Source organism: Sinocyclocheilus grahami, unplaced genomic scaffold, assembly GCF_001515645.1.
Source record: "Sinocyclocheilus grahami isolate Dianchi unplaced genomic scaffold, SAMN03320097.WGS_v1.1 scaffold17.1, whole genome shotgun sequence".
Lineage (NCBI taxonomy): Eukaryota > Metazoa > Chordata > Actinopteri > Cypriniformes > Cyprinidae > Sinocyclocheilus > Sinocyclocheilus grahami.
This window is the reverse complement of record NW_015505196.1, coordinates 858,381-873,889: the sequence shown is the minus strand read 5'-3', so window position 1 is coordinate 873,889 and position 15,509 is coordinate 858,381. Positions and strand designations below refer to the sequence as shown.

Sequence of the window (15,509 nt, the reverse complement as noted above, 5' to 3'; positions counted from 1 at the left end):
ATATAAACACAAATTGAACACAATACCTGCTGCATGACAGCACTAAAAAACTTCAAAAAAAAAAAAATAACGTGGACACAAAGGATAAAGTTTATGCTTGTTTTTCTTATTCCTGCAGGAAACCCATGAGTTCAATTTTTCCTTTCTCTTTGGAGTGTTACAAGCTCTTGGTGCATAAAGAAGATCTGTAAAGTTGCAAAGACTAAAGTCTCAAATCCAAAGAGATATTCTTTATAAAAGTTAAGAGCCAACCACACCTACCTAAAACGTCTCGTTCTAACACGCCCATTTGAAACGGTTCACGTCTCCAGTACGCACTAATTAACAAATTACTTAAGTTATTCAGTTTATAAACATGCCTGGCACTCCCTCTGACGCGAAATAAACCAATATCCCGAGTTATTCAGTTACTCCTAGCAGTACATTGACTGAACTGCTAAAAGAGAACCGATGATGGGATGTGCACGAGCAGAGCAGCTGGACTGAGTCTCGTCCTGCTGGGAGATGGCATCACAGTATGTTAAGTAGGACTGGTTATCGATTCAGATGTCCCGATTCGATTCGATTTCGATTCGCAAGCTTTCGATTCGATTTGATTTTCGATTTTTTTTTTTACAAATGCTATTGATATTTCAAAAAAATTAACAGTAAACATCAGTTTACAAATAGTGAATTAATAAAAAGAAATTAAGAACCACATGCCTGCATTTTAAACCTATTCTTTTTTTTTCTATATGGTCCTCTTTAAACAATAGTAGGGCCCTATAAAATGTTCTTAATTTTTCTGGTAATCAGATGAAGGCATAAAACATTAATTTAATTTATAATCAAATGAAAATTAAACCCTTTTATTTTTTTGGCAAACAAAGTGCTGCACAACAGAGGTTTACTGTTAAAATTAAAAATAAAACAGATGTGATTATTCCTTTAAAAGTAAAGATTTATTAATATGTATTAGCAGTAGTAGCATTGAGTCTTCAGACTATAGCAATATATTCTGACAGTGTAACGTTAAACTAAACTTTTATTTTGACGGGTGGCCGTGAAGAACTTGCAGCTGCTGTGTATGTGATATGACGGTAGTTTTCTCAAATGAAACGGTAAATGCTAATGAAGTGACTCTCAGAGCAGCTGGAGATGACATTCGTGTTCATATCATCATATAGTGAGACGGCAGAAGCTGAAAACACCGCGAGCGTCATCCTCGCTTTAGTATATGTGTAGTAAACAAAGTGTGCCGCGCCATCCGCCATTCATTCATTGGGGAAATCATGGCACCTTATGCGTGATATCAACTGCTTCCGCAGATTTATAGCTGAATGAATGACAGGCTTTCTGTTGTAACATCGCGCAAGGTAAATAAGGGTGACATCTAGTGGAGAAGACTAATGATAAGATTCACATTAATCAGATCTTGTTTTAAATGTGCTTAAATAAATCCCGGAAAAGATCGATTCGCGGCTTTTGAGAATCGATATCAAATCAATGTCATTTTAAAAAGACGATTAATCGAAAAATCGATTTTTTTGCCCAGCCCTAATGTTAAGGGGCGTAACATTTCTGTCACATGCTTGAGGTATTCGGCCAATCACAACGCACTGGATAGCTGGCCAATCAGAGCACACCTCGCTTTTTCAGACCGATGAGCTTTGTAAAAATCAACGCGTTTCAGGAAGGCGGGGCATAGAGGAGAAACAATAATGTACAGTATGTGGAAAATAATGTGTTTTTTAAACCTTAAACCGCATAAACACATTTCATTACACCAAATACACAAAATAATGTTCTTTTTAGCAACGTCATATGACCCCTTTAACTAAATCAACCTAAGGGCCCACCAATGGTCAGTTCATTAGTTATATATGTTATTATTGGTTATTGCTTTATGTTTCCCATGTTTTAAGCCAAGTAAAACTACGCTAACCAATCCATGATTATTATGTGGACAGCGGTTGTGTGGGCTGTACCATGAGCCTGTTGTCCTGCGCATCTTAATTTATCCATATTTAGCATGATCTAGAAGCTGTGACACTATTAGTGCATCTCACACACACACACACAAGACTGAAAAAAATATGAGGAACCAACCACAAAATCTAAAAGAAACATTTAGCCAACATTTCTTCAGTATAAAACTCTCCAGCACCAAAAAACTTTTGGTAATCCATTTTTATTTGCACAAAACAATGTCCTGCTATCAGAACGAACAATCATATTAAACATAACTCTACCCAGACACTGCAGATCCCAATAATTCAAACATATCCAAAAAAGGTCTGAACATCCAAGGCGTAATACGCAAGCTTTATTTTTAGCCAATTTGTTCTGCCCTGTCCTAAACGCTAGGAAAAAGGCAGAATATAATAAATGCATAATGGGAAGGGACATGCAATGTTTACAATAAAACTTTACACATGGAGGTGAAAGGGTGGGTCACATGACAGAGGTGATAAGCCACAAATGCAGATGCATAACTGCAAGTGTCTGAACTGAGAAAATTGTGGCCTTTCGAAATAACTTACAAAAGTGCTGCAAAAATCCCTAATGTGCGCACACACCAAAAAGCAGACTTGTAGGACACCTGGTGATTTGCACACAGATCATATACAGTCAATCATAACCCCAAAACTGGATGAGGTCAGCAAAAGTTATGCCACGCAAGCTCATTTTCTCTGCGCTCCACTAGGTTAAATGAACCATGTTACTCTCGAGACCAGCAAAACTACTCCAGCAATGTCTCGGGTAAAAGTGTAAATAGGAATGACATAGTGACCTTGACAAAATTACAAGACCTGTTTGACTGATTTGAGTTGCTGATATTATCTGCCATTTGCATAGTTTGGATCACATGTTGACTGAAAGGCAAGCTTTAATTTCATCTGAAGCACAATTATTTACACATCAACTTTAAAAGCAGAGCTAAAAATGGCATATCACTTACGTTTTGTGGCATTGATGAGATTCTTTCCATCCTTATACAGCTCTTTGATAAACCTGCCGGTTTTGTCCAGCTCTGCTTCATGAGCTTTGATTTTCTCCCTGAAAGCAGGACAGTCCAGGTAACACTCACTAAACTCCAACGGGTGTAACCCCATTTTTACTGGACTCAGCTAGTTTACAGACTAGCTAGCGTTTAAATCGAATAGAAAGCGACCAGCGAATGAATAAAAACCGGTCGAACAACGAAATAGTATTCAAAAGGGAACGGAAAGCTGCCCTAAAAAGCCTTTATAAACGCGTCCTCCAATATCTTAGGAAGACCAAACGCGTCGGGAGTTCTCTTGGGAATAAAACTCTTTCCAAGTCGCACAAGTAAACGTGGCCCTGGGAAACGTTATTATATTAAGTATGTTCCAGGTTTAAACTCTCGCAAGATATGATAAAACAACTCTCCTCTACACGGATATCTACTGAAATAAAGGTAATAATGTCCAGTCAGGGTTTTGGTCCGCGAATGACAGTCGACTCGCGCGAGTCTCCTCCCGCGTGCAGGACTCTCGCGTGACGTCATCACGCCTGGCTCTCTGGAAAACCCAGATATTTGAGGGAATAACGAGTTGTTATGGAAATGTACGTCTTTTCCATCTGAATAAATCATTTGGCATACGTATCAATTGTTTCGTGTCTCGAGAAACTCCGTAAATGCGATAATGCTAATGGGTTGTCAGTAGCGTGTTCAAATGTTATGTGGAACTCTAAAAGAGCGGATGTTGTTTCCGTCCGCCTGATTCTGCAGAGCGGACCTGCAGTACAGGAGCAGAGCTGCTCTGAAGTAGCTCATAAATATAGAGATAAAACTATATAAAAACAATTTCAATCGCAGTTTGTGGTTTAATGATAGCTGCAGGCTGGAGCCTTCAGGGAAATTGATTTAAAAAATACAGTCCAGCGATCTCAACTAGAAAACCTGAGACAGGTAACTTAAAGAACCATAATTCCAAAAGCCAAATAATGCTGAAATTGTTCAATTAAATAATAAATTATGCATATTAAATAACAGCTTTTAATTACTGTAGTGTCTTATATCTGTGGAGGAAAACTATGTAATGTTCAGATATGTTATTATGATATATGAAAATGTATGAAAACGTTCTTTTTCTTATTACCACATCACGTTTGCTATGTACGGTACGTAATTTTTAACTAGCAGCTTTTGTGGATTAAATCTTACTTATTAATGCTTTATAATTAGTCATTTTATACTTGATTACCATTACATGAGTAAATATAGCTACTAGCTCCAAACATCCAGTGTACTCAAATTGAAACTTAATTGTTACATTTCACACTAAATCATTCGTATGTTTATATTTGACACTGGTGGAAATATTTTCTATTGGTATTTTTTTCCCAGAAGCGTTCCTTGTCTGTCGTTCAATTTATTAAACGTTAGCTAGTGATACAGTACGTGGTCAGTTCTGTCATTCACAGAAAACATGCCTAATGCCACTACAAGACCAAAGAGGACGAGGCGTCATAGACGAGCTCAGAGAGAAGATGCTGTGAGAAATGAGCTGGTGTCGAGATCACTGGAAAGCGCACAGCAGTGTCTGTTCAGTCAGGACTACGGCACTGCTTTTGTCCACTACCTGTTGGCTCTAAACCTTGCCCCAGCTCTAAAAGACTTTGCAAATGTAAGATTGTGCTTCCTTGACGTTGTAGTCTGTCTGCCTGATCAGTCTGTTTACTGCAACAGTGTGTGGTGGTGAAATGACGTATCTAAAGTTGAAAAATCTTCAGAACCTTAATTCAGAGCCGGTAAATGTGTGTTTTTGTGTTTACAGGAATCCTTTAGATTTACTCTGTTTCAGTGGACAGACGAGCTGGACTCTCTTGGACGTATCCAGGACCTCTTTAATTGCTATGAACAAGCTATGGAGTTGTTTCCAGTGGATGAGGTTATAGTGAACAGCATGGGAGAGCATCTCTTCAGGTTTTTATTTGTTTATTATTATTGTTGTTGTTAATATTATTATATTGGTTTAGTATTGGTAAAGTACCAAGAGATAGATAGATAGATAGATGGATGGATAGATAGAATATCATGTATACATTAACATTTTTTTAAAGAAGTTTCTTCTGCTCACCAAGAATACATTTATGCATTAATATTATACATATACCTATATAATATTATACATTTAATATTATTACAATTTAAAATAAGTGATTCTATTTTAATATATTTTAAAATGAATTTAATTCCTGTGATAGCAATGCTGAATTTACAGCAGCCATTACTCCAGTCTTTACTTTAGTGTCACAGAAATTCAGATAAACTTTTTTTATGCTCAAGAAACATTTATTTATATCAAAACTGAATTAAAAAAAAACCTTGCTACATTTATTTTTTTCAGGAGTATTTTAGTGAATAGACAATAATAACAATATAATGTCTTTAATGAAGAAAAAAACAACAACAACAACAACTACACATACTGACCCCAAATTTGGTTCAAACCATGTTGCTCATTTACAAACATAACCCCTAGTCAGTTGTTAGGTTTTTTTTTTTCCCAGAATGGGGTTTCGGGATGAAGCTGCTGGGCATTTTTACAAAGCCCTTAAACTCCGGCCAGACTTCCCAGAGGCAAAGGAGAACTTAAAAAAAACCTTGCTACATTTATTTTTTTCAGGAGTATTTTAGTGAATAGACAATAATAACAATATAATGTCTTTAATGAAGAAAACAACAACAACAACAACAACTACACATACTGACCCCAAATTTGGTTCAAACCATGTTGCTCATTTACAAACATAACCCCTAGTCAGTTGTTAGGTTTTTTTTTTTCCCAGAATGGGGTTTCGGGATGAAGCTGCTGGGCATTTTTACAAAGCCCTTAAACTCCGGCCAGACTTCCCAGAGGCAAAGGAGAACTTTTATCGTGTTGCCAACTGGTTGGTGGAACGCTGGCACTTCTTAATGCTCAACGACCATGGGCGGAACCACAAGTACCAGCTGGCTATTAAGAAAGCTGTTGAGGGAGGATGCAGCTCTGTTCTGGATATTGGAACTGGCACAGGCATCCTCGGGTGAGATTTTTCAGAAACGTGTTACATAACATTGTTATTTAACAAATGTCTGTTTCAACTGATATACAGTTGAGTTTGTTTTAACAACAACAACTACACATACTGACCCCAAATTTGGTTCAAACCATGTTGCTCATTTACAAACATAACCCCTAGTCAGTTGTTAGGTTTTTTTTTTTCCCAGAATGGGGTTTCGGGATGAAGCTGCTGGGCATTTTTACAAAGCCCTTAAACTCCGGCCAGACTTCCCAGAGGCAAAGGAGAACTTTTATCGTGTTGCCAACTGGTTGGTGGAACGCTGGCACTTCTTAATGCTCAACGACCATGGGCGGAACCACAAGTACCAGCTGGCTATTAAGAAAGCTGTTGAGGGAGGATGCAGCTCTGTTCTGGATATTGGAACTGGCACAGGCATCCTCGGGTGAGATTTTTCAGAAACGTGTTACATAACATTGTTATTTAACAAATGTCTGTTTCAACTGATATACAGTTGAGTTTGTTTTAATGCTTTTTGTTTGGCATGTTAGTATGTGTGCAAAGATGGCAGGCGCCGCTGAGGTCTATGCCTGTGAGCTGTCAAAGACAATGTATGAGCTGGCATGCGAGGTGCTCTCAGCCAATGGGATGGCAGATAGCATCAAGATTGTTCACCTGAAGTCTCTAGACATGAAAATTCCAAAAGACATTCCAAACAGGTATATCTTTTTTTATATAGTAACCAGATTCATATTGACATAGTTAAAAAAACATTTCCAAGCATAAATCTTATGATATAATCTTATGTATAATTTACACTACTATTCAAAAGTTTGGGATGCCAGTAAGATGTCTCATAAAGATTGCATTTGTTTGATCAAAATATACAGTAAAAACAGTGATATTGTGAAATATTATTAGAATTTAGTTACTGTTTTCTATTTTAATAAATGTTAAACTGTAATTTATTAGTTTACAGCAGCCATTACTCCAGTCTTCACATTATCGTCACATGATCCCTCAAAAATCATTCCAATATGCTGATTTGCTGCTCAAGAAACATCTCTTATTATTATCAATGTTGAAACCAGTTGTATTTCTTAGCATTTTTGTAGAAACTGTGCTACATTTTCTTTTTTTTATTCTTTCATCAATAGAAAGAACAACAATAATATATCCCCCCCCCCCATTTGAATGTGTCCTTGTTAAATAAAAGTATAATTTTCTTTCTTTTTTTAATCACACTGACCCAAACCTTAAAAAAATCATATATTATTTGTAAAAAAATATTGCTTTAAAAAATGTCTTAAGTTAATTTAACTTAATTTGTTGATTATGTTCCGTTCTTTAGAGTGTCACTGGTTGTAACAGAGACGGTAGATGCAGGGCTGTTTGGTGAGGGCATCATTGAGACGCTGATCCATGCATGGAAGCACCTACTTTTACCTCCACCTGTAAGTCACTTTCTGAATGATTTCAGTATGTGTAAGCAGTATTGACTGTTCTGATCAGCAAACCTGCAGTGAGGTCACGTGATGCCACAAGTTCAACTGATTATAGTGTAATCCTTTTATACAAATGGTGTTATCCTGTCTGATCTGATGTTTATCCAGCCGTGGTCAGTGACTAAGAGATTTTTGTCTCTGAAGATGTCAAGTTGTCTTGCACCAACATCAATAGTGTGCTTGGCAAAATATTACATACTTTGCCGTACTACAACCAGATCCTTTCTTCTAAATCCTTACTTAAAGGGGTCATATGATGCTTTTTTAAAGATCATTATTTTGTGTATTTGGTGTAACAGAATATGTTGACATGCTTTATTTTTCAAATACTGTACATTATTGTAGGTCCTCTATGCCACGCCTCTCCCAAACGCTTCGCTTTCTACAAAGTCCCTCCTTCCGACAAGCACAGTCTGCTCTGATTGGCCAGCTGACCCAGTGCATTGTGATTGGCCGAACACCGCAAGCACTCGTCGGAAATGTACCATATGTACCGTCGCAAATGTACCCTTACCATAATCACGAGCTTCATCTTTCAAGATAAATGTAAAGACAGTAAATAATGTCATTAGTTCAAGCACGAAAGGGGAACAGACACAGTAATGATGCAGTACACAAGCCGCGGTTAAGCCAGCTAACTCCACTTTGATGTGACGCTGTCTCTCTCACACACACGCGCGCACACACACACACACACACAATGCGCAAAACTCCGCATTTGAACAGTCAATAGCAAATACTTAAACTAGTAACAAAACATACTTACAGTAGCTGATTCAGAAGTGCCAGATTGTCAAAGCAAAGTCAGAATTACCTCCTCTCCTAGGTTCACGAAACGGTCATCCATAAAATGCATTGCTGTTCTGTTGCAAGTGATCTTAAAGATTCCTAAATGCATCTACTTTCAGAAGGCCAAATAAAGTGCGTTTGCTTTCACCTAGAAACACACAGCGTCTCCCTGACATGGCTGCTTCAACACTAACTGCGGTTACTGAAACCACGCCGCCCTTCTTGGCGTGAACATTTGGGTGGCATTATGCAAATATTCCCACATAGTGACCTAGATATGTGGGGGCGTGTTAGAACAAGCCGTTTTAGGGGGGCGTGGCAGAGTCTTAACTTTGATAAAGAATATCTCTTTGGTTTTGAGACTTTAGTCTTTGCAACTTCAGGGATCTTATCTATGCACAATCAGCTTGTAACACTCCAAAGAGAAAGGAAAACTTGAAATCGTATCATATGACCCCTTTAAAATATTGTAAGCTTTTTCCCATATAGTGTCAGAGAAAAGCCTCAAGTTATATAATTTTTTGGACAACAGGGACGCCTAGTGGCTGAGATGCATATAAATGTTGGTGAATCAGTACTAAAGTATTTTTAGAAAATATGTTAGCAGCAGTAGATGGCTAGGAAATATATTGTTGTATAAAGCTGCTATAATTTAATATAAAAAGAAAAAATGACTGGTTCTCAGTCCATTCTAACTAATGCTTCCAAGTCTATCACAACAGTTGATTATTAAATCATTTCAACAGAACACTCAACAACCCTTGTCCAGTCCCTCACAAACGGGCCGGGTAATACCTGCTGGTGCAACTGTGTTTGGAGTCGCTGTTCAGTGCCGTGAGATTCGTAGACAACACAGGTGAGAGACCAAAGCTGCTTAAAGTTGATCAAGTTTATATTACACTTCTCTTTATAGAGTTAACTTAACACAATACCACAGAAGCAGGCTGTGGAGTATGATCTTAAAAAGATTAGAGTGAACATTTAGTGATTGAATTACTAATCAACCTTCTGCAGGCTGTGCGTGTCTTCAGTTGGAGGCTTGGATCTGTCTGCAGTAGGACAGATTTATAGTCCTGTTAGCTGTCTGGCTGATACTGAGGACAGCACTGAGCCCTATACCACTGAAAGACTGAGCCGCCTGCGTGGAGGATACATTCAGCTCACACAACCTTTCACAGCTCTGGACATAGACTTCAATAATGTGCAGGTACAGAACTCAGTATAATATAGAGCTGAGTGTTGAAATAAAAGTGTCTTTTGATAATGCAACAAGTCAGTTGATCAAAAGTCACCAGTAAAGACATTTATAATATTAAAAAGATTTCATTTTCAAATAAAGTGGTACTAAGCATTCTCTGTGTTGCAGGAGCTGGAGGGTCTTTGCTCCAGAGAGATGATGCAGCTGCGACTGTGTGTGACTCAGGAGGGTGTTCTTGATGCTCTGGCAGTATGGTTTCAGCTACACCTCGACCAGGACAACCACCTGTCCACTGGCCCACAGGAAGACACATGCTGGGAGCAGGCCATCTATCCAATACAGAGTCCATTCAGTAAGAGCAACTGCATATTAATGCAAAAATATAGAGAATAAGAAGTATAAAGATGACCATGACTCTAGAACAGTGGTTCTCAAGTGGGGTCCTTGAGCAAATTTCTAAGATCACTTGAAGTAGGCATGAAATAGGATTGTGGTGTTTTCTGCTTTATTGTGACGTATAACTGAATGAGAAAAAATGTAGGGTGGGACCTGATTTTGTCCATCAGAGCATGTGCTGTTGTCGGAAGGAGGGAAGGAAGTTAATGGTTTTGTTTAAAGATTATGAGGGCGTGTGAATTTTAACAATTATTTAATGAAACAATATGTGCACAGATAAAAATAAAATACTCATTAGTCATTTCCAGTATCAACTGAAGAAGTAATGAAAATTAATTAGTTAAACCTTGAACTCTGAAGAACATTGAACATTCAGCTCTTAAAACATCTGAAATACAAAAATTTTTAATTATACTTATATGTTTTATTATACTGACACTCCAGATTTATATATGGGGCTTCTAAATAATGTTGTGGAAAATGGGGGGACTGTTGAGAACTACTGCTCTAGAACTAGTCACGCCAATTAATTTCTTGATGCATTAATGTCAAAAACAATCTCTTAGGATAAGAACAGGAAGTAGTCTGACAAACTTCACATTAGCAGCTTTGGCTGGTCTCCCAGGCCAGTTTTAAAGTGTTGTTTTTTTTTTTGTGCTAAATCAGTGAGTTTTAGATGGTTTTTAGCTACTTTTGTTAAAATTAGCTGTTTTTTTTTTTTGTACTAAATCAGCTGGATTTAGCTGGTTTTTAAAATTAAATCAGCTGGCTTTACTTGGTTTCAGCTGGATTCTTTTTCATTCATGCTAAATACTCATTAGTCATATCCAGTATCAACTGAAGAAGTAATGAAAATTAATTAGTTAAACCTTGAACTCTGAAGAACATTGAACATTCAGCTCTTAAAACATCTGAAATACAAAAAAAAAGTATAAAAATTTTAATTATACTTATATGTTTTATTATACTGACACTCCAGATTTATATATGGGGCTTCTAAATAATGTTGTGGAAAATGGGGGGACTGTTGAGAACTACTGCTCTAGAACTAGTCACGCCAATTAATTTCTTGATGCATTAATGTCAAAAACAATCTCTTAGGATAAGAACAGGAAGTAGTCTGACAAACTTCACATTAGCAGCTTTGGCTGGTCTCCCAGGCCAGTTTTAAAGTGTTGTTTTTTTTTTTGTGCTAAATCAGTGAGTTTTAGATGGTTTTTAGCTACTTTTGTTAAAATGAGCTGTTTTTTTTTTTTGTACTAAATCAGCTGGATTTAGCTGGTTTTTTAAATTAAATCAGCTGGCTTTACTTGGTTTCAGCTGGATTCTTTTTCATTCATGCTAGCAACATGCTAATCCGAAAAACTTGCTTGCAACATGCTAACAATATGCTTATCATGCTAGCAACATTCTAATCATGTTAGAAAGATGCTGACGACATGTTAATCATGTTAAATAGAAACATGCTAGCAAAATGCTAACGACATGTTGTGTGTTGAATATGCATTATTTGAGGTTGTGTGAAGACAATTAAGGTTAAGCTACAGCCAGTTTGATAGATAATTTGAACAATAATTAATTGACTTTAATTCATGTCATCCCTCAGACACTGTGAAATGTGGTGATGAAATCCTGGTGGAAGTTTCCTGTAAGGACTCTTATCTCAGGCTATGCTGTGCTGCTATCATGAGAGATGGACACACATTCCGTCTGTACAATGTAACTCCCAAGATCCTCACTACAAACCCTGAGGCTGAGCTGTGCTGTGCTCTGGCTGGCCTTCAAACCAACCAGGAGAAACCATCTTGCACTTTTATGCTGGAGTCGGCAGAGATCGCCCTCCTCAATAACACAGCATATCATAACAGCTTCCAGAGGGCCATGAGCAAACTTTTGGTTTCTCTTAAGTCAACTAGGAGGTCACAACAGTCAGACTCAGAACTCGATCCGATCTACGTGCTCGATGTCTCCGAGGGCTTTTCTGTGCTCTCCTTGATTGCAGCCCAGTTAGGCTTCGATCCAAGTGAAGACAAACAGATCAGCCCTGGATTGGTTCAAGCCTACAGCTCAGTGGAAAAGGAGCATCACCAGACTATGTTGAGACTGCTGGCCAAAGGAAACGGTGTGCTCGAAAGCACACTGGAGTTCTGGTTAAGTCACGTGGAGGATGATTCTGCGGTTCTTCAACGGCCAGCCACCGAGAAGCTCTGGAGCGCCATCATACTCGACTGCATAGAGACCTGTGGCCTTATTAGACAGAAACTGTTGGAGAAAGCAACGTTAGCTAGGTAAGAGTTTAAATCATAGTATGGTTAGTTCTCTTTTTTTAGGTTTGTAAACAGTAGGGTTTTTGTGAACATTTCAGGTGTTTGTTGGAGGACGGTGGGCAGATTTTTCCAGAGCGCATTGTGATCCACGGGATGCTTGTTGAGTCTGACACGCTGCTTCGGGAAAGCGCTGTTCAGGGAACAGAGCCGACTCTCGGGTTCAACATTGCTCCATTCATCAATCAATTCACCGTATGTTTGGCTCTGTCAATACTGTTTACTCTTTATCTCTTGTCCTCGTGTGTAAGGTCCCATATTTGCTTTGGAACATTCTCTGGTATCTTGAGGTTCAATGTAGTATAGGCTTTGTTAACACTGCACCCAAATCTAATTTACAAACCAAATCTATATATCTACGTTGGTTGCCATAATAATTTGTAAGTGCTTTATTTAAAAAGTGAAAGTTTTGAAGTGCACGAGATTACATTTTTTCCACATTCACATGTGATTTGTCCCCAAACTGTTCGCTGCTTCACAAGTTACTACATTCAAATACCACAAAGTTCATCATGTGTGGAAATGGCAAGAAAAAAAAGTGAATTTACATAAAGCTGTAGGCAAGACCACACATTGTGTATGATATATTCTGACCTTTCAGACTGAAATACATTTTTAAAAATCATATTTGAATCCTGTTTCAAACATACAAATTGTAAAATATTTGGTTTATAGTACACTACCATTCAAAAGTTTGTTTTATTTTTAATTTATTTTATTTGTATAAATAAATAAATAACATTATATAAATAATAAATGAAAAAAAAAAAAAATATATATATATATATATATAAAAATAAATTTAAAATTACATAATAAATAAAAAATCAATACTTTACTAAGAATACAGTAATCGTTCAAAAGTGACAGTGAAGTCTTCGTTATTTATTTTTATTTGAAATGAAGTATCTATTCATCAAAGTATCCTGAAAAAAATAATAATCACAATTTTCACAAAAAATATTAAGCAGCACAACTGTTATCAACATTGATAATAATAATAATTGTTTCCTGAGCAGCTATTAGAATGATTTCTGAAAGATCACGTGATGCAGAAGACTGGGGTAATGAGGCTGAAAATTCAGCTTTGCCAACACGAGAACAAATGACATTTTAAAATATATTAAAATAGGAAACTGTTATTTTAAATTGTAATGATATTTCCCAATATTGCTGTTTTCACTATTTTTGATCAAATATATACTTTTCATTGTGACTGGTCTAAACGATACTCTACTCTTCTGTAATCAGAGTGGCTTTTTAGCCTTTTTGTGTAAACATTATTGTTTAGCTTTTAGTTTTTTTTTTTTTTTTTACAAGACTCAACTTTGACCTGAGAACTCGAGTGCACATTGTAGTTCAAATTCCAAAATGGGGTGTTTTCTGCTTTTTAGGACCTATTGAATTGAAACTCAGTGTATGTTCCATTCACCTCCTTGGGCCTCAAAATGGCCAGAAACAGCTCTGCTATGTGGTTAATTATAGACGCTTTATACAGTATTGTCAAATGTCATACTTCCTAACAGAAAGAACAGGATTATGTCAAACAGTTAGAGTTGGAGAGATACCGTGGATTATCAGTTTATCAAAGATCAGATTTTCCATTTCATGTACAGAGAGAAATGTAATACATAATAAATATATTCTGTGGTTTCTGTAAATTACAGAATGAAAGTGTCTAAAGAATAAAATGTCTCTGTAATGTTTTTTTCTTCTTCTCTCAGGTACCTGTTCATGTGTTTTTGGACCTGTCCACACTTGAATGTACACATCTTAGTGAAGCAGTAGAACTCTTCGCACTGGACCTCATGAACAGCACTGTCAATTACACCGGCAGAGAAGTCAAAGTGAGTTTTGGGTTCTGGTCCTTTGGGCTTCTCTCTCTCTCTCTCTCTCAGTGCTGTTATTGTTCAAATAGTTTTTGTTAATTGAAATAAAGCTTTACACTGAGCTGGGTAGATCAGTTACCGATTCCAAATTACATGACAAAAATTGTAGTTAGTAACATAATCCATTACATTACACATTTTATGTAATATAATCAGACTACTTTTAGATTACTTTTGACCCAAGTCATTTATCACATTGATTTAAATAGGATAATATTGTACCATATTGATATTAAAATGCAAAGAAAATATATTCCATTCATTAAGCATTACGTTATGTCAAGGTTTCCCAAACTGAGGTTCGTGAAGGAACTGCAGGGGTTGTGTGAGTTTAATGAAAAGCAAATAATTAAATCAGTCATAAAAATGTACAATTAAAATAAACCATTTTAAAATAACATCAATCAAAATGGGGGAAAAAAATGAAATATTTTGTTTATCTGCATGTCATGTTAGCATTTTTCAAAGGAAAATTTAAAAGATAAAAATCAATAAATTATGAAAAATTGTCAAATGTAATCTAATTACAATTACTTAGTTTTTGGAATCTGATTATGTAATCCAGATTACATGTAATCAGTTACTACCCAGCGCTGGCTTTACATTAAATAATATGTGAATATAAAAAATAGAAATGTTGCCTTTCTAAAGGTTAAATTAAATGGTTAAATCTGAAATAAAAATAAATTAAGCTAAGTAAAATTTAACAACTTAAAATGAATTAAAAAATGTATTTAAAAAATGTACAAACATTCAAAAACAACAGAAACTAGCAATTTTAAGATGGTTTTGTTTAATTTTAAATCCTTTTAAGTCATTTTAAAGCCCTCTAGTAGCCCCATGAATTTCTATTAAACTGCCTTTTATTTTGTGCATTTGGCAGGTGCGGGTCAACACCTCAGGCAAGGTGACTGCCATTGCCTTCTGGTACCAGATCCATCTGGACTCTGAGCAGAGTGTCAGCACCTTCAGTGAGGACTCTCACTGGAAGCAGGCGGCGGTGGTCCTCCAGCAGCCCCTGACGGTCAGCAGAGGAGAGTGGGTCAAGCTCAGCATCCAGCTCCACAAGAGCAGCATCTCCATTACAGCTGTTAAAGAAGAAGGGCTGGGGGCTGATGATGTTATTGGAGAGGCGGAGCCTGTGACCAGTGACTCGTGATGTGGGAGGGGTCTCCTGTATTGATATAACACACTCCAGAATCAGTGAATTGCTGCTAATGGCCAATTATTTAACTGCTGTATGGTAAACAAAGTTATTTTTAAGAACAAGCACACATTTTACATTAAAATAATTTCACCATGACTGATGCTTCTTAAGGTATACTTAAAGGAACAGTTCACCCAAAAATGGAAATGTGCTAAAAATTAACATCCTCAGGCCATACAAGATACAGAT

At 36.8% G+C, this 15,509-nt stretch overlaps 2 protein-coding genes across 3 annotated transcripts in view; one reads left to right on the top strand and one right to left on the bottom strand.

Moving 5' to 3' along the window:
- LOC107551977 (rho GTPase-activating protein 10-like) overlaps positions 1 to 3,494 on the bottom strand; it is a 79,816-nt gene extending 76,322 nt beyond the window's left edge. The window contains exon 1 of the mRNA XM_016233785.1: positions 2,942 to 3,494. Coding sequence (XP_016089271.1) covers positions 2,942 to 3,095 — 154 coding nt within the window. The 5' untranslated portion in view covers positions 3,096 to 3,494. The remainder of the gene's footprint in view (positions 1 to 2,941) is intronic.
- Positions 3,495 to 3,728: 234 nt separating this feature from the next.
- Positions 3,729 to 15,488, top strand: prmt9 (protein arginine methyltransferase 9). Of its 2 annotated transcripts, none has more exons than XM_016232006.1 (14): positions 3,729 to 3,916; positions 4,432 to 4,634; positions 4,785 to 4,933; positions 5,521 to 5,590; positions 5,870 to 6,036; positions 6,564 to 6,731; positions 7,364 to 7,466; positions 9,053 to 9,162; positions 9,321 to 9,513; positions 9,673 to 9,856; positions 11,507 to 12,188; positions 12,266 to 12,419; positions 13,949 to 14,071; positions 14,997 to 15,488. In XM_016232006.1, exons 2-14 carry the CDS (start codon positions 4,437 to 4,439, stop codon positions 15,270 to 15,272), a joined length of 2,577 nt encoding a protein of 858 aa, XP_016087492.1. In that variant the 5' UTR covers positions 3,729 to 3,916; positions 4,432 to 4,436; the 3' UTR covers positions 15,273 to 15,488. The 2 variants fall into 2 exon arrangements, with proteins under 2 accessions (XP_016087492.1, XP_016087499.1); XM_016232013.1 differs by having other exon boundaries at positions 4,417 to 4,634.
- Positions 15,489 to 15,509: the final 21 nt, after the last annotated feature.